The 20,190-nt window shown below is 37.3% G+C and overlaps 1 protein-coding gene across 1 annotated transcript in view; it reads left to right on the top strand.

Moving 5' to 3' along the window:
- Positions 1-7,534, top strand: part of LOC140161914 (medium-chain acyl-CoA ligase ACSF2, mitochondrial-like) — an 83,166-nt gene extending 75,632 nt beyond the window's left edge. The window contains exons 15-19 of the mRNA XM_072185209.1: positions 1,836-1,922; positions 2,440-2,492; positions 2,780-2,837; positions 6,404-6,472; positions 6,800-7,534. Coding sequence (XP_072041310.1) covers positions 1,836-1,922; positions 2,440-2,492; positions 2,780-2,837; positions 6,404-6,472; positions 6,800-6,868 — 336 coding nt within the window. The 3' untranslated portion in view covers positions 6,869-7,534. The remainder of the gene's footprint in view (positions 1-1,835; positions 1,923-2,439; positions 2,493-2,779; positions 2,838-6,403; positions 6,473-6,799) is intronic.
- The last annotated feature ends 12,656 nt before the right edge of the window (positions 7,535-20,190 follow it).

The raw sequence follows: 20,190 nt of genomic DNA, 5'->3' as shown, positions 1-20,190 counted from the left end.
AGATCGTGACGTCTTACGACATAATGCGGTAGAGTTGTCTTGTCTGTTTTGGACGGGTGACAGCAGTTCGTGCAACGTCATTTTTTCGCCATTGCTATTTCGTTGCATTAAACAGCTGTCAAAGTGTTTGCTTATGGATATTATTCAGCAAACACCAAAATGTTTTTAAAACATGATAATGCAAATGATTTTGGTTTTAGTTTTAACATTTTTATAACATATCAATATCGGTTTATATAAAAATCATGAAAACTCTTTTTTAAAACGTGTTATACTAAAAAAAATAATACAACATTTTAAACCAAAATTCGAAATGCTATAGTAAAATATCATTTGCCAAACATTGTGTGTACTTAAGTCTATTATGTTAGAATGTTTTGCAGCAAGTTCTGAACAAAAGGTTTTTTGAATGTTATTAAAACCTTTTATATACCCTTGACCCTCACATACCCTTTAACCGACATTTCCCGTTTTCTGTAATATATTTATGTTTGGTGGGTAGTAATCGAGCTAGGCATGTTAAATTATCAATTTTCATTTTGCTTTAATAAGTAAACATTGTACTATTTATATGATAATGAAGTTTGTCTCTTGTTGTTCTAATAATATACACCATGGCGACTTCCGAGGCATCCAACACCAAACTCTGTTTAGTTTATTTAGACAAATAAACACATCAAAAGAAATAAGTCCCCTCTCAAAATTACGTCATAACGTCGTAGAATAAAACTTTGAACCAATAAAACTAACTGAGAAATAATTACATGACTCTTTGCTAAGTGTTGTGTGAAAATGAAAGATGTCAATGACTTCATGGCTCAATGAGCTCAAATTAAAGACAAACATTGCCCGTTCCAAAAGTCACAAAGTATAGGCCTATACTTGTTAACTACAAGGTGTATTGGGACAATGTATGAGACTGACCATCTTACCACTCACTGTGCTGAGCTCTGCATCAAGAATGTTCAAAAGGATTTTAAACTGCACTCAACCACAGTCCACATGGGTTTTGCATTAGTGACAAGCATAGGCCTACTTTGTGACTTTTGAAAGGGGCAGTTCTTGTCTTCAATATGGGCTCATTCAGCCCTGAAGTCATAGACATCTTTTATTTTCACACAACATTTAGTAAACAGTCATATAATTATTTCAAAGTTAGTTTTATTGAAAAAAAAACCGAAATCTTACAATGGTATGACGAAATATTGGGAGGGGGACTTGTTTTTGTTGATGTGTTTAGCATACACGTGTGAACAATAGGCCTACTCATTTTCCAATGAACCCGCAAAACTCAAATATCGCTAATCTGGACTATGACGTTCTACCGGACAATGTCGTAATATACGTAACCCGTATGGCGTTTGCAGTGAGCGTCTCTTCGCAATCTATTATGGCCAAAAATACTTCCAGCCGTGAGCATGACACCTGTTACCAGCTGTAAACATTTACGGCCTCAAAGCGTACTTGAATTCAGGTGACGCCGGTACAGCATAAAGACCTGGCGATATCGCCCACCTGAGCGTACACGGAGCGCTCAACTTGTCAGCACTTATTTGCGCTATTTTTGAGTTCGCCATTCCCCAATCACCCCGCACTTAACGCATAATATCCATCTGTGTCATATATTACCCTTACCTGTATGATAAATTTGTAAACAATCCATTTGAGGAACAGGTAAAATACTGAATGGAACTAAAGATATCAAGAAAAGAAAATGCTGAACACTAAGAGTCCTGTAGACTAATATGAAGACGAAGAATTGGATGTCAATTTTGTGGTTGGAAAGGTAAAAATCCAAATTTTAATAACATGTATATATCTGTACACTATATTAGGATTTGATAACTAAGAACGCTGTCAACTTGGCACCGCTTGAGTTAGAACGTATTCTCAACCAGCATCAGAGCATAGAAGACACAATGGTAAGACAATGGACGCTCATCTTACTAGTAAATAATATTGAAGAGACCGTTCCACTTTCTTTTTAAAACCCCTTGTGCATTATCAAGTAGCCTGAATTAAATGGTGGTTCAAAATAACATGTAATGCGGGACAGTAAATTCATCACTCTTCTTGACAGCACCTATAGGTATTGTCAAAAATGAAGATGGTTAAATTGGACAAGTAACAGAAAGGGAGTTCCTCATTATTATATTTACTTTAAGAATTACGAAACACATTAATTGATGCGATCTTATGAACCTAGAGAGTGTTAAGATGAAATATAGGATAGAGTTAGTCTTTAGCAGCACCTTTAATTTTAAATGGTTTCCATTCAAGAAATTTTATTGTACATCTTTCTTCAGATAATTTTTATTCTATGTGTGATTTGATCCCCGTTTTTTGACTTGTTTTGTTTTGTTTTGGTATAGATTGTTTGCCTAATTGTCAAGAAAAACCGATGAGATAAAATACTATAATTATTACTTTTCCTGCTAGGTTGTTGGTGTTCCGGGCGATATTGCTGGAGAAGAAGTGTGTGCTTGTATCAGGTACGCTGATATACAGAATGGATCCAATCTGTTGTTTGGAAATAACGTTTAATAATTGCCAGGCAGAGTGCGGAGACAAAGCAACGAGTTATACAAATATACCTCGTTATCATATTAAATAGATCTGATGGGAGTACTAAATCGAATATTTTAGTGTTAACTTTGGTTTAACCATTGGTCCCTTCGTTTTAATTGTTTTTACTTCTTATTCTTATTCTTATTTTTATTTATTATTTCTTCTTCTTCTTCTTCTTCTTCTTGTTGCTGTTGTTGTTGTATACGTATAGATTGCGAAATGAAACCACTCTCACAACAGAAGAAGTTATCGAATTTTGCAAAGGCAAGGTGTGTATTCAATTTTTAGGTTGTGCGTAAATTGTCCATATTAAAATATTTGCAAACATGACGTTACGATTTTGCTTTTGGAGAATTGGAGGTGGGCCAAATATTTAATTAACAAAACAATAATAGTTTACACATGAAAACAAGAGAATAACAAGCATTATGGTTTTATCTGATAATTCATAAAATATTTATTAATACTATTGGGTAAAGTCCAATAATTTATTTACTTTTTACGGTTTATCTTCCGATTGGAAGAATTCCCAGTAAAGCGCCGATTTAGCAGTTGTACCTCCTCCGGCAACACGCCCGCTCTCATCCACATACTGTTCTGATCCGTGAACATATCGAAGAACACTCTGGGGATGACAGTGGAAGTGTTGCAAGAGAAGGTACAGCTGCTAGATCTTATTACTGATACAATCTTCTGATCGGAAAATGAAACGTTGGTAAATTATCAAGAAGGCATTAAAAATATGTGTTATTCAATTGACCAAGATTAAAATACATTCATATTAGTCTCACAATTTGTGTTTATTTCAACGTTTATAGATCGCAATGTTCCAGCACCTTATTAAATTCTTCTTCTTAGAGTGTCCAAGCGCAGGGTTAAATGCGCCCGAGCCAATGGCTTACGCAGTGACGAGCAGAATCCTTAAATTCAGGTGGTCCTCATGTGTGCAGTGTTGCCGCATATGTGGACAGACCAGCAGGTGTTCCATAGTATGTGGAACAGTTTCACACTCACAGGTAGTGTTTGCCCTTCTGGTACCCCATTTCTGCAAAGTGACCTTACATCTTCCGACCCCTGATCTTAGTCTGTTGAGGCACCGCCACTCAGGCTACGTGGAATCAGCTCCAGGTGGTAGCTGCTCACTGGGTTGCAGTCCCATAGCTGGTGAATTGGGAGATCTATCTTTCCACAGGGTGAGTCTTTCCGCTTCCTTGGAGACTGTCCCAAGAGGATGAACTTTGCTTAGGAAGCTTCCTCTGGATCTAAGGCGTTTGGGTGCAACAGTCTGGTTGAACATGGAGTGGTTCATATCAGTGGTCTGACGCTCACGCTCTTGCATGCTGGTCACTTGTCGACGTACATCTGGAGGGGCTATAGCAGCTAATGTGTAGAGACTCTCCGTTGGTGTTGATCGGAGATCGGAGATCCAGTTGAGTGCTGGGTCCACCTTCTTGGCATAAGTTGATCTTCCCAACACTGGGCAGGCATGTTCAGCACTAGAGTAGCATAAGGCCAAGGCTGTTGATATGAGAGTGTCTGGCCGAGCTCCCCATCTGGATCCAGTGAGCTTGTTCAAAATGTTGTTTCGTGAACAGACTTTGCTCCTTGTCTTATCAATGTGGGTCTTGTATGAGAGTGTGCGGTCGAGAGTGACTCCCAGACCAGGTCACCTTCAGTTGACGTTTAACTTCACGGTTGCGGAGGTGGAAAGCACACACCTGTGTCTTGGATGGGTTGGCATGGAGGTAATTTTCCTCATAGTATGGCGTGAGCTCATCCAGGGCTTTGGTGAGTCTCTGTTCCACAGCAGTGAAGTCGGTGTGTTGTGCACTGATGCCAATATCGCTTGGTGAAGCGTTGTGTGTCTTCACTTCTCGGTTGATCATTGGTGTATATATTGAACAGGAGAGTTGCGAGAACACTGCCTTGGGGTAGTCCGTTCCTGAGTCACTGGCTCGTCTTGTCTCCAAGCTGAACAAAGAACACCCTGTTGTCAAGCATGCATTCGATGAGCTCTTTCAGGTGGTTATCTTTGGTTTGCTCCAGGATTTTGCTGAAGAGGCATGATTGACGGTATCTTAAGCTGCTGACAGGTCGACGAAAACAACTCCGGTTACCAATCCTTCCTCAAATTCATCCTCGATGTGCTGGGTAAGGTTAAGCTCTTGGCTTGTTGGTGACTTGCTAGGACGGAAGTTGCTCATCTACAACAGGTGCCAATCTGTTGAGCAGGAGGCGTTCGAATAGCTTGTAGGTATGGCTGAGAAGCGATATTGGTCGATAACTCTTCGGGATGGATGGATCTTTCCTGGCTTCAGCAGACCGATAATATGAGACTTCTTCCAGATCTTAGGGAGTCTGTGGCTGCAGCAGCATGTGTTGTAGAGCTGTAGGAACCATGTCTTCGCCTCTGGACCATAGTTCTTCAACTGCTCAGTTGCGATGTTGTCAAGGCCAATTGCTATCCCTGGTTGGAGTTTGGTAATTCCTACTTCCAGCTCCTGCATTTACTATGGTTTGGTGAAACCGGGGTCTCCACTGTATAATTTGGTCTTCTTATGTTTTTTGCCACTTCTTCCATTCAGGAGCAGTTGGTGGGCAACCTGGTTGGGTTTGGCTTTGGGCTGCGGTGGGACTGCTGTAGGGTCACCTTGAAGTTTGCGTATGGTCAACCATGCTTTCTTGCTGTTACGGGTCATGTTTGTTGACTCTATGAGGGTATGCCATCTCATGGAAGATGGATTACAAAACTGTCTCACCCTTTGCTGTTGTTTCCTCGGCAAAGAGGTCAGCTTCAAACATGGTTACATACTTTTGGTATTCTTCTGCACATTCCTTGGAAAGGTCTGGTATGTATTCCACCCTGCAGCCTCTTGGTATATGTCTACGAGCAGTCTTCGAAACTATTCGGGCAAAGGTGTCATAGTTGCCTGAAAAGGCACTATGTATGGTAAGATTACGGTGTTACGTGGATATCAATTGACCGGTGTTGTGTTTGGGAAACTGGATCAAGTGCAATCTTTTCGCACATGTCAAAGATGTTGTTGGTGACAAGAGCTAGATCAGGGTTGTATCCTCTCTTCCAACGGGCACTATGGAACTAAGGAGGAAGTTTGGAATCATGAAAAGGCTCAGCTGGTGTTTATCTATTCATTCTTTAACTGCAGCTCCATCGTTGTTGGTTTCTTTGTAGCCCCATTGAGTGCTTTGGCTTTTGAAATCGCCGATGAAGATACGTGGCTTGGTGTCAGTGTTAGAAGTGAAGACAGGGAACTTGAAGTCTTCTGCTGGTGGTTTATAGACTGATGATGATATTATTACATTACTGAGCTTAACGGTGAGGATTTCAATATCGTGGTCATCAGACATCATAGTGTCTTCAATCAAAACACCTTCTTTCACAAATATCGCACTCCCGTATTGACGATGTGGTCTCTCAACGGCAAGGGCCATACCTGGTATGGTTGGGCGGTGGTTAGTCGCTCCTCTATGGGTTTCCTGTAGGGCAGCGTGAATTATTGGTCCGGAAGCTCCTACCATGACCCCAAATTATCAAATTATTAAATGACTGAGTACAATAGTAAGTAAGTCAGATTATTTGATTGATTCCGACAATTCCGACAATTATTCCAAGCTGTATCAAAATGATTGGTACACATCAATTTGGATCAACATTGGAAACTCTTGAAATGTCTATAATGTATTGTTTAAGACATTTTAAGGCAATTAATCTACAAAATAATTATTTAGATCTCATGTTCAGTGAATCATGATGTGTCAGACTCATCCATAAACTGATGGGTACTAATCATTACTAATTATTTCTTAACATTAGGTTTTCACACTTTTGGTTCCGAAGTATATTGTGTTTGTGAATGAGTTTCCAGCTACTGAAATAGGCAAGGTATGACCTTTATGTTATCCAGTGATATTTTGCTTTATATTTTCTGCTTAAATCGTTCGGTTTACCCGTTACTAAACTTAACAAGATTTTACCGGCACAAATGCGGCCGAAATGTGCAATTTTAATACAAAAATGTGCTAAAATAAGGACAAAGGTGGCCTAAAACCAGACAAAAGGAAGATGCACATTACAAGTTTTGGTCAATGTTGTATTTGGAGCCAGGCGGCAACTTCAACCCGCACATGTCTGTACGCCTTTGGTTTTCTTTTTGGACACATCAATGTGCACTAATGAGTGAAATGATATCACGCTATTTTTATTTTGCAGTTCTCTCGCCAGAAGATGTCGATAAGAGCAATGGAAATGTTGGGTTTAAAACAAGAAACGAAGGAATGAAATGTTCATGAGAATATTACTACTAAAACATCTTAACATACGTCGTATATAAAATAGCACAATTGAAAATATCGAAAAAAAAATAAGTTTTATTGATTCCGATCAGTGATCACGTTGGTAAGACGGCACAAATCACATGTGAAGTAATTTTGTTTTTTGTATAAAGACAATCAGCGTTTTTTTACTTCAATGAACAGATTTTATTGGTTTAGTTCGATTTAATTTGATTTGGATAATATGTGTTGGATTGATTACATTACTTTGCTTACTTGGCCTGGGTATTAGTGTTATATAACAAAACAATGACAACCCTAAGTAATATCAGATTAATGGTGTCTTAGTAGAGTAGCCACTTGTCTTGTTTGTAAACTTCATTGCGGGGAGGGGGGAAGGACTTGATGATCCAAAACGGGGTACGCTACACTACAGGTGTGCCGTCAGTGGGTGAACAATTAGACGCAAATCTATGTAGTAGCAAATTGTACAAATATAATGACCCATTCATAACCTCCAAAAAGGGATTCATTCACAAAATGAAAGTTTAATTTTTGGACTTTGCCATAGTGTTATTAGAAACCACAATGACCCACCTGTATAGTCAAATTTTACAAACAAACGATTTATCAATAGTAGTCCTAAACAATTAACCATTTATATACTGAAATTTGATTATTGTCCATTATACAGACAGCAAAAGAATTAAGGCACCAATTATGTTCACCACTGTGTATCTCATGATAATTTAACAAACGGTGATTGAAAACCCTAAGAAGTAACATATTGAAAAATTGCATTTTATTGTTCTCTACAATGGCGCTACTTCTGTTGCTCGAAAACGTTTGTGTACAAATCAATACGTAGATCCAGGTTTCTCTACCGGAAGTCAGTTTGTACTGAAATGCCAATAGATACAGCTCGGGGGTTAATTCATGTTCTCTGTTATTTGGCGTAGAAGTAGTGATGTAACAGGATTAATTACCATATGTGTTTACACTGTTTTTGAATGTGTTGCCCCGCATTATAAAAGCAGGCTGCACTCATCACCCGTGTATGTGTGCAATGATAGATTGACTACGATAGCGCTCTTTTTAATGACACTAGCATGATGTGAAACCCAACGCTTGGGTAACTAATCCTATTACATCGCTACTTGTACACCGAATTACAATACGCATATTTCATTTCATTGAGAAAGGGGACAACTTGACCTCCAAACTACAACCCATGATCCACATAATAGGGCATCTAAGGGAGTAACCTCCAACTTTTTGAATTTGCATCTTAATTGGGATATTGGATCACCGTGTCCTTTTTTCGTGACCGATGTCAACAAACGAGGTCTTAAATCCGTTCTAATCATGACTTAATTAGTACAATATATACTTAAAACAACTTGAAATGTCTGTATCACATAACGACGTATTTGCAGAACATATATACTGCGCGGTCCAGTATGTCGTATCTGCAATTGGAAGAATTTGCCGCTTCGCATAACGTCTGTCGTATTTGCGCGACGTATTTACGTGACACGGTAAAAATTACTGTTTTTTCCTTTTCATATAGTGACGTATTTACGCAGCTGTTTCACATAGTGACGTATTTGCACGACGTATTTGCCATTTGAACGGCAAAATTGTCATTAGTCCTATTTACATAATTATGTGTCGTATTTTATTTATTTGATATTGATTTTTTGCAGAACAAGTTATGATCTGATAGTGATAAGTGAGTTACATTGAAAATAGAATATAATTATTTGCATTACTGTTAACAAGTTTTTGACTATAATGTTTTAATCAAGAGTATGCGGCAAATAAAAATCGCTATATTTTCAAGTTCGATGTGATACGGCCGACAAAAAATATAATATATACCATAATTATGAAGCGATTATATGTTTCCTTTCTTATTTTTCAATGGCCTTTCAAACTATTTACGCCAAATGTACAGCCTGTCTCAAAACAAATTGTGCAGGTGAAAAGCGTAATCTGTGGCAATTAGAAAATACCGTTGTGACATGATGCTTACATCAACGTCAAGGGCACAGTCTTAGCTCTCAAATACCGTTTGTTCTGTTCAATTTGCTTTTTTTAAATCTCGAGATATATTTAGATAACAACGAAAGGGTAAAATCACAATTGTGCCAGTTTTTACTAGGGAATAGGGCTCGTGCATTAGACGCATCAACATCAGCGCGTCTAATTTCATTAATTTGTCAAATTTCATGAACTTGTCTAAGTTCATTAACCTATAAGTGTGCAATATTTGTTTGTCTTTTAACGTGTCTTGAGTTAAATATTGAACGAAAAAAGGATACCAGTTTGCTGGAAAGAGGCAAAAGTGATTCTCCTTTACAAGAAAGGTGAAAAAACAGACATAAAAAACTACAGACCTATCAGCCTGTTATCACATGTGTATAAAATTTTCACAAGGATAATACAAAACAGAATAAAAGGAGTGCTTGATGAAAACCAACCAAGAGAACAGGCAGGATTCAGAAGTGGATATTCAACAGTAGACCATCTACATGCCATCAACCAACTTATTGAGAAGGCAAATGAATATAACTTGAAGCTATGCATTGGATACATAGACTATGAGAAGGCCTTTGACTCAGTTGAACATAAAGACCTCTTTACAGCACTACGTAAAGTTGGAGTCAATGAGGGATATGTCCAAATTCTTGAGGACATCTACACAAATGCCACAGCAAAAATCCACATTGAAAATGATGTTTCAAAAACAATCCAAATTCAGCGTGGTGTGAGACAGGGAGACACAATATCCCCCAAAATATTCACAACGAAGGAACTCTTGATAAACTAACTGATAAGCTATCATTGATTTACATGTACAGCCCTCTTCCCTTTAAAAGTGGCACAATTGTGATCTTACCCTTTCGTTGTTAAATAAGCATATCTCGAGATTAAAACAAGCAAATTGAACAGAACAAACGGTATTTGAGAGCTAAGACTACGACCTTGACGTTGATGTAAGCATTATGCCACAACGGTATTTTCTAATGGCCAAAGGGGCGCTTTTCACTTGCACATTTATTTTGAGACAGGCTGTATGCTGTCTCATTTAAACACATCAAAATCGTAAGCAAACATTTGGAAAAAGTATTGTAAGTAGACAACTTACTTGTTGCAATATCCAAAATATTGGTGTCACATCGTACATTTAAATAAAAGTAAGCTTGAAGATTTGCTATTGCATTGTATTCAGTATTCATTAATTTTTTCAAACGTTAAAACTTGCCGATCAGAAAATGTTGATTTTAACTTATAAAACAACTGAAAAGACAACTTGCAATTGTAGGCTATTTACACATACGTCAAGTATCCGTATTCACAATACGATGCGCCTCCTGCTTCGAAGAGGACAAATTAGAGAATAAAGATACTGTTTTGGCCGCTATAGTGCATATATCGTCTCATATAACACGGGCGAAGAAACGCTACAAATAAGGATGTCGCCCGTGTTATATGAGACGATAGATGCACGGCAGCGGCTAAAAACAATACCTTTATTCTCATTCTTAAACACTTCAATTCAAATAAAATGTCAGTTAAAGGTACTTGGCCATCAATTTCATTCAGGGCGTGTTTGAAAAACGGCACAGCGCATTAGTAGAAAGAAAAAAAAATACTAAAATTCACCACAGGGTTCGAACCACTGCCAAGGCACTATAAATACTAAAGAGTGACAGGCGACGATGCCACTGTGCCACGGTACCTTAATTTTCAAAGATATGAGGCATATCAACACGTTTTTAGTGTTTTGAAAAGCATTTTTTGGTAGGAATACAGTCATAGTAAGACCAGAGAAGATGTAAGGAAGAGGAGGTTAATCCAGCTATCCTCAGACAAAATGTGACCATCCTCCACAACTGAGCCCGGATGTCGCCAGTGCCACTATTGAGATATGCTCCATCGAACTTAACAATAAACAATAGGAAACAAAGGATTTATTGACTGTTTTATTGATTTTTCACTACTTAAATGTCAAGTACTATAGACATGATATACATCATTTGTGACCGTACACCACGAATGAGCCGTAAATGTCCTCAATTGTATTCTGAGTTACAGTGTAAAATGGGCATGAAGGTCGTATTCATAGGTACCTCAATTTGGTGCTACGTGTATCTCATTAAATGAAATTGAAATACCTATGAATATGACCTTCATGCCCATTTTACACTGTAACTCAGAACACAATTGAGGACATTTACGGCTCATTCGTGGTGTACGGTCACATTTTAAAGCTAATTTCAAGCAGAATATTTTGGTTGAATATCTCAAAAATGATGATTGGCGACTTCAGGGCTCAGTTGTGCTGAGGGGTTACAAATATGTGTGAGACCGCTCATTCAAAGTAAATGATGCATTACCCTCTATAGCCGCTAAACAATAGAATACCACAATGGGGTTTGAACCCGGGACGGATGTGATACACAAGTTGCAGCTAACTAGTTTTAGGGATAGGTCAGTGCTTGAATGTCATCATGCCATGCGTACCATACATGCAGGCACTGTCATGTATTTAGTGTTTCAGATAAAATGTGACTGAAGTTCCATGGCAAATTATAATTTTCGTCGCTTCTTGTCACTTTCAGCCTATATTATTTATGATACAGGATGTTTTCAATTATCAGAATATCTTTATTAGGTTTACAGGAAATGACAGGAAAATACATAAAAAAATTAAACATAAATGATCAACAATCATCAATTCTTTAACAATATCCTAAAAAAATATTCTTTAGAAATGTATATGTTTACAAAAAAGTGCGGATTGTGGGGGAAATTTTACAATACTCGATTTCTTTCTTGTATTATCCACATGTGGTATCCCATCCAACAGTAGGTACTTAATACACGGTTTTCATAACTTTTCGACAAAATCTCTATAGAAACATTGGAAATATTTCCCATTCTGAAGTGCAAATCGGTCAACCGTGAGCGGTCTCACACATCACATCAAAGGTTACTATAAGTGGATGTCCAACTACTTCAGAATAAAGGACTATGAATAGATGCGACAGGATTACCTACGGGATTATCTCAATTGTATAATTCTGTTAACCCTCCTCTTCCTTACATCTTCTCTGGTAAGACATAGGACTCTACTTGTCTGTTTGTTTTTCAGTTAATACAAATTAATTTTGATGAATTGAACTGGTATGATTCTTAGGACTCGTGATAAACGACGATTAATTTTCTAAGAATAAAATAAAAACTCCGTGTCATTCACGGCGTCATTGTAATTTGTGTCAATACCCGGGTAGCGACATCGCACATAATACGTGTATAGAGGTTGTGCATATGACGTATCATCCTGTAAATATGGCGGACTACTCAAATGCATTCAACAAAAGCATGATTGCAATCTACCGCGACAGTTAGTCTCACACACATTACAAATGCACTACGATCAAATAGGTTAATGACAACATTTGATTGAATGGACTACACTGCGCCATAATTACAGTGAAGGACACCGGTTCAAATCCTTTGTTTGGAGCCAATCGATAAAAGCATGCAGGGCCTCTATAGCTGTGTTCACACATGCACTTATTACCGGTAATATTTTATCTAGGCTTATGTCCGATCGAATTAAATATTTTCCGCTCATCCCAATAGCGCGTCCACATTAGTCAGCAAAAGCGCTATGTCTGACGTGTTTATGTCCGATAAGCCTATTACCGGTCATAATCGAAAATGAACTTTCCTTTTTATAGGGATTATTTGTATTTTTCCAAAGGGTTAATTGTATTTGTATATTTCAAAAAGATGGATATAAAGGTATGTAAATACCAAAATAAACCTGACTATCTGTTCCCCCCCCACACTTTTTATGAGAAATCGAAAAAGACATCTTATCTGGTATTATCCTACTTTTAGTCAAATTCCAGAAATCTGAAATGGACTTTTCAGAAAATTTATTTGAATTTTTCCAAAAGATTTATTCTTTTTTGTATCTTCCCAAGAGATTGTTATAAAGGTGTGTTAATACAACCGCAAACCTGACTACCTATCCCACCTCTTTTTCTGAGAAATGGAAAAAGAAATTTCTATTGGCATATCTTTTATCCAGTCTAACTTCGAGAAATTGAAAATGGACCTTTCCCTTTTATACGGATTTTTTTTTTCATTTTTCCTAAAGGTTGATACAAAGGGGTGAAAATACCATAATTTAACTTCCACACCTACCCCCTCCCCTCTTTTTCTGAGAAATTGAAGAAGGTAACTCAATAGGCCTTCCCTCCATTTTGTCCAAATTCGAGAAATCGAAAATGGGACTTTCTCTTTTATAGGAACTTTGTTTATCTTTTTGAAAATGAACTTCTTTTCCCTTTTTGTAAGGGAAATATTCTTTTCATTTCCAAAGTTTTGAAATGTTTTTATTCCAGGACAGAATAAAATGGATTCCACTGTGGAATAAAGTTGGTACTTAGAGTAGAGTATACTCTATATATTTTTCCCTCACCAAATAATAATTATTTCAACACGGAATAAATATATTTTTATTCCCAGGATAAAAAGCATTCTGTATAAAGGCAACCGATATGCCTACCTTTAACCCCCCTAAAAAGGTATGAAAATACCAAAGAAGTCTTTATTCTCTGGATCTTTTAGCAGGTTTGTTCATTCCCGTCCTTTCTTTTAATTAAAAAAAAATACGTACGTACGAAATAATAGAGACTTTAGAGACATTTAGCGATTTCCAAACGTAGACATCGGACATACGTTGATCTATTCAAAACCACTCTCCTGTATTGAAGCGAGGTCACGTATTTCGCTATTTTTGAAGATATTCCACGTGCAAAATCGACGTAGATACATCGTTGAAAATGCACAAAATTTGTCCATTTCACAATATGTTTAAGACAGTCAAAGATAATGAAGGAAAGTCTAATTATTATTATGATCCTTTTTGTTCGTAACAAATCATTACAATAAAGGTACAGCAATGGGATAAAAATGGACTAAATTTAAACGCAATATTCATACGCAGAGATTGCCCATTGAAATGTGTGTGATACTTTGCGTACAAAAAATGACATTGCGATGTCCCATTTTGGATTCGAACGTAGAATAAAACGCAGATGCTTCGTTGAAATATGCTGATTTTACCTCATGTCTAAGTCCATGCAACGCGCCCAATTTTCAGGACGAAAAAGTCTCATTTTGAAAGTAAAGTCATGATGTATGGATGTAGTGATCTTTAATCTACCAAAATATATGTTTTTGGGCAACTATAAAAAACAATTAAGTTTAATCAGCATGTAGGTCAAAATTTTAGTCAAAATCAAAAGCGGCCTGTTTGAACTAGGCAGATACTCAGCTTACTGTTATTATTTCAATCACTATGCCCTCTATCGACCTAGATTAGATTAGATCAAATATTATAGTCTTTTTTCCAGCTGAATTGTTCTCTTTCGTGACGAATGAGCACAATCCTGTTTGGAACCGAGAATATTAATATTTAACACCGTATTAACGTACGTAAAAACGTACGTGAAAACGTACGTTCCACGTGCTAGCTGCGTTTGGAAATCGCAATGTCTCTATTGCGATTTCCAAACGTAGACATCGAACGTACGTTGATCTATTCAAAACCACTCTCCTGTATCGAAGCGAGGTGACGTATTTTGCCAGTTTTGAAGATTTTCTACGTTTGAAATGAACGTAGATACATCGTTGAAAATGCACAAAATGTGTCCATTTCACATTTTTTTTAAAGACAGCCAAGGATAATATCCATACGCAGAGATTGTCCATTGAAATGTGTGTGATACTTTGCGTTTAAAAAATGACATTGCGATTTCTCATTTTGGACTCACCGTAGCATTACAACGTAGGTTCCACGTTGAAATATGCTGCATAAGGCCTGCAGTTTGTCTCGACATTTGAAAGGGGCGTGAATTAATTTTTGGATACGCCCCTATTATAATTAGGTAACACTCACACACTTTCCTTATATGTATATACATGTACCACATGTAGTAAATATGTCTGCTTTATCTGTATTGTGCCGTTCTTAAGCAAATAGTTAGACACGATTTCATCAAACATTATAACAATAGCTCTTTTACAGTGTGCAATCATCCCGGGCAATAATTGGGCAATAATAGAGGATGTGCGTGAAATTATTGATTGGCTCCATACAAATGATTTGAACCGGAGTCCTTCACCGTAATCATGGCGCAATGCAGTGCATTCAAACAAACGTTAACCTATTAATAGGCATGTCCACTAAAAATTGAAGTACTTTTAAATTGATTCAGACCTAACTTATTGGATGGGAATTGATGAAAGAAACATTTTGGCGTTTAAATAATCTTAATCGGACGTTTCATTCCAGAGATATGGCCTTTCGAGTGTCACGGTTTTATATAGGGCTGCTAGAACATGTTAAAAAGTTAAAGTCCACAAAGGAATACTAACAGAAAGTGCAACTTTAAGGTACTTTTTCTTAATGTATTTATTAACTATCTTATCTGGAACATTATATTTGCTTATAACAACATGAAAATAAGATCATCCTGAAAATTTAATCGATTTTGTTGACATACAACAAAACTATAAGACCTCAAAACCCATGGTTTGTTTGTTGAAACCTCAAGCATGATCATAGATGGCCGCCATGGAAAATATCTCCATAGAGGAGATGAACAATAAGTGCATTATTTCAAATGAAAAGCGGTAGTCTTAAACATTGTTCAATCTTTTAAGGTCAGCACATTTTATCTTCAAAAATTATTATATTTCATCATGGCATAAGTTTGGTAACATTAATCACTACCAATTTTGAGAAATTTGCTCAACTCAAAGGTTATCTTTACTACATTGAGCAATACACTATGTGCATGGAAGCCGTGATGGTCCCCGGTTTTTATACTCCCTATGAAATGGACATGTAGTGAGAAGTGCACGGGAAAGTGCATGATTTGAGATGGGCCGCGGTAGGCTTAAACATTCTTAAATTTCTTAACATCCTACACATTTTGTCTTCATAAATAGTTAAATTTTATGAGTATGTAAGTTTGCTTGTCTGATTCACTCCAAATTCGGAGATAATTGCGTTTGAACACCTGATGCACGGAATGGTGTCACTTCAACCTGTTGTAGTTCTCATCTCATTAAATTTTTCATTAAAAAAGTTGATCTCTTCATGCAGGAAGGTCCTCTCTATTTACTGACCAAACAGGAAAAAGTTTGGTGAATGTTTTCTGGTGGAATCAGGAATTTCTTGAAACACCCTGATATAGGCCTACATTTGGATCAAAACAAGTATGTACGCCATTTAACATGCCTGGGATTTCTTGTATCGATCAGTTTCTCCATAGACAATACGTGTGTGAGTGCACGCACACAGTAAATGAAAAATCGTTCTAGTGGAAACTGTATTGAGAGTGGGCATCCCTACTATTAAGCGCTCCACAGACTCCGAGTATTACACGTACAATATTGTATGCAACATATCTACGTTATTTAATCTATTGCCATTCTATTCCCAGTAATGTTTAAGTTCTAACGAATGTTTGATGACGAAAAATCGATAATATGTTACATATAATATCTAGTAGAAATATATTATCGATTTTACGTCATCAAACATTCGTTAGAACTTAAATATTACTGGAAATAGAATGGCAATAGATTAAACAACGTAGATATGTTGCATACCATATTGTACGTACAATAAAAAGTCTGAATACTGCTTTAGATCGTATAATGCATTTGTTATGTGTGTGAGACGAGCTGTCGCGGTAGATTGCAATAGCTTGAAATCAAGCTTTCGTTGAATGAATTTGAGTACTCCGCCATATTTACGGTATGATACGTCATAATCTAGGTGATTATTTGCATTGGATGTCTTGAATACGCTGGCGAAGTTGTGTAATAATTGGATTAATGCTATAACAGTAGGTGAATTTTTGAATATATCGCGTTGCAAAGCCCCATTCAGTGATCCCAGCGAAAGTGAAAAAAAAAAATCAAATTGTTACTTTTATAAATTTTTTTAATGAAAAAGTTTGGCAAAAAAACCCAAGAAAACGGCAGTATCGACGAAGTTGAAGCCCCATTCAAAAACATGTAGCTAATTTATATATTATGTCAGTATATAAATTACAGATTCACGTAAATGCATTATTTTTGTCTTAAATAGGCCTACACGGCTTTCGGCTGAACCACTAGCAGAAGACACCATGATGTTTTATGACCTTTTGACATTCTTTTGTGGCGAGTGAAATGGCCTCATTTCAAATGTTTGGTTTTAGTTTTGGTTTTGGTTTTGTTCACGTGGTTGCCTATTGTCCTGCCTAATCACGTGTTTCATAGTATATCGAACTCATTGTTTCTACCTTTTGTTAGAAACTGAACATTTGTGTCAGTCAGTTTCGGTTTTGGTTTCAGTTTCTTATAAGTGGTGTGAAGAAGAAAATTATTTGGTTTGAAGTTACCTACTCTAAGTATACAAAAGAAATGTTTAAATTTCGCAGTGCAATATTTACGAGGAGAGAAATCGAGCATGGTAATCTACATTGAAAGACGTGGTTTACAAAATCGAATAAGCCTAGGCTATTTCACCTGTGAAAAAATATAGACCATCGAAATATTTGCATTCGTCATTACAAAAGGGGCCACTATTGTAATTGTATAGGTGCTATAAACAAAATCGATTCATGTCCTTAATCCCATGTTCCAGAATCGACGGAAGGCCATTATATGACCTCTAATAACCTAATGACTTTTACTGAAGCAATTTTTACTGCAAAAAGTAGAAGATAGAGGGGAGAAGAGATTGTGTGTGGTATGTGTGTGGGGGAGGGCAAGGGGGGTATGGGCCGGGAGAAAGAGAAACAGATGGGAGAGAGAATTGGAAGTGAAAGAGAAGGGGGGGGAGAGCTCGAGATGAAGATATCGAATGTAGGGGAGGAGGAGGGGGAGAAGGGGTCACTTAGGGAAGAGGTGGTTATATAGGGAGGGAGCCCCTCTTAAAGAGGTATGGGTTGTGCTTCCTGGGATAATAAACTAATTCATAATCAAATCATCTCCATGATTCGTTTATGTTTTATACAAGCAAACAAAGCCCCCACCCCACACAGTGACATCGCCCCGATATCTTCATAGTAGAAATCGCCATGGTAGGTTGAATCCGCAGCCACCCATGACCATTTTATTCGGACCTTATGAGATGCATATTATTTGCGAAGTGACCTGACTAAGGCTACTGACATAGACGGGGTAATTGATTTCTCGCTCTGTGAGCAAGCTTGTATACGACATTGCGGTCAATGGTTATACTCTCTCCACTTGAGTGAGTGCCGCTATAGCCTGCTGCGCGCTGTAGTCCATACAAGACAACGCAATATAAAATTGAGAGTCTTGGTCAAATTTTGAGTTCAAAGCGCACGGCCAATTTTCAAAGCGCACGCTAACGACTATAATATCTGTTCAACACGTATTTTCAAGTGTATGAGACCACATCTGGGTTCTTGAGAAAAATTCATTTACGGGAGATATTCATCATTTTCTAACTCAGTATCCGAAGATTTTCGTCTGATATCAAAATCGTGCATAGCAATTCACGTGTATCGATCCCGTGTATTCATTTTAATGTCACTGCTGCACCAAATAATTATTAGCCAGGCGATGTCGGTGTGCCCCACCCCATCCTTCAATATACGCGCATGTATATGATTTCTAGGCCTAGAACTCGTGAGTGTTATATGCCACCTTCGATAGAGAGCATCAACTGTCGTCCGCGGGATAGATTTCCGATATCAATCATGATAATAATTATGTTAGCACAATAGGCTATTGTATACTTCTGGTTATATACCCTATACTGTGTCCTCCCAGCATAATTCAGCATCGAAGTGGTTACGTAATTCTCTTGGTTACCGGATCACGCTACTTTGGTATGCCTTCGAGTGCCATATACTTTATGTGGTGATCATTTCGATCGTGGTTCATTACTCTAGCGCGTGATCCCGTTGACATAGTAACATTACGTAACTTCGATACTGAATAGTGTTATGATCATGATGATTGCAGACCAGATCTGCTCGACTTTTTAATCCCTTGATTTTTGGTTTCTGAACAAAAGAGAAACAAAAACTAAAGACTTGAAATGAGAGATAGTGAGTTCAATTCACACCGAGTGTCCTTGACAGGTTTCACTCTGCTTCAGTGGTCATGAAAGAATTCAAAAGATAACCTCTGCCCCAACAATTCCAAGCAATTGTCTGAAACTGCTCTTCGGATGATGTATCATAAGAACTCAGTCGTCAAATGATGATAGTCATATAATGACCAAAAGATTATTACTGACTATATCATTGAAGACTGCAGTCTAGTACAAAATCTGAATGTTGATGATTTTTACGATCGTCCGGATGAAAAAATCACTGAACTGTTAGTTCCCTTCTCTCCTAACCCTGGCAATATGAATCAAAGAAAAATAAAGAAAAAATTAAATAAAACAAGAAAAACAAAGACAAAGAAAAGAAACAATAAAAGAAAACAAATATGAAAAGTTCGAACAATATTTGGTTTATAAAAGTAATGTGACCGTGATGAGGCTCGAACTCACCACCTTCCGATTTAAAGTTCGAAGCGCTCGTGTACCAAATTCTGATGCCTTACCAAGTGAGCTATGCTCCTGAGATACGAAATAAAAATAAAATAATACACTGTATACCTGCTTGTGTCGGTAATTGATTTGCTCAAATTCCATAATGGTACAGTGCAACAGAGCAAAAATGCCCAAAATTTAAAAGCTATATAATTTATGAACAATATACACTACACATAAAAATACTAATACAAGGGAATTTCAACATAAGAATCCAAACAATTAAGTACCAACATGCACAGCTTTGTCCTTATATCACATTCGGGTTTTAACAAAATGTTATCAAACCTCTACTGTGATTGGCAGCTGCACAAGGCATCTCTTTGATAGCTGATAATGGCCATCCATTCAGCAAGTGGCTACTAACTGACCTTGACAGGCTTGAATGAGCACTGTCATCCGCTACAAAACCATCACACTCTAGGACCTGGTCACTCCATAATGCTACAGGGAGCACAGTACTTTGAAAATGGAGTGAAAGACTCATTATTGATTAGGCGCGGATTTTAAAAATACAGCTCCTATGCGTGTATAGCAACAAATTGGAATAGAATGTTTGGAATCATGTAACTAAAATACTAAATGCATTCTGCAAAATGTGCTCTGACCAATTTATACAGCATATCATTAGCTTTAATTTGACATATTGTTTGACATGTTTGGAATTA

This window comes from Amphiura filiformis, chromosome 10, assembly GCF_039555335.1.
Source record: "Amphiura filiformis chromosome 10, Afil_fr2py, whole genome shotgun sequence".
Lineage (NCBI taxonomy): Eukaryota > Metazoa > Echinodermata > Ophiuroidea > Amphilepidida > Amphiuridae > Amphiura > Amphiura filiformis.
Note: the sequence above shows the minus strand (reverse complement) of the source record. Positions and strands in the feature narration are given on the sequence as shown.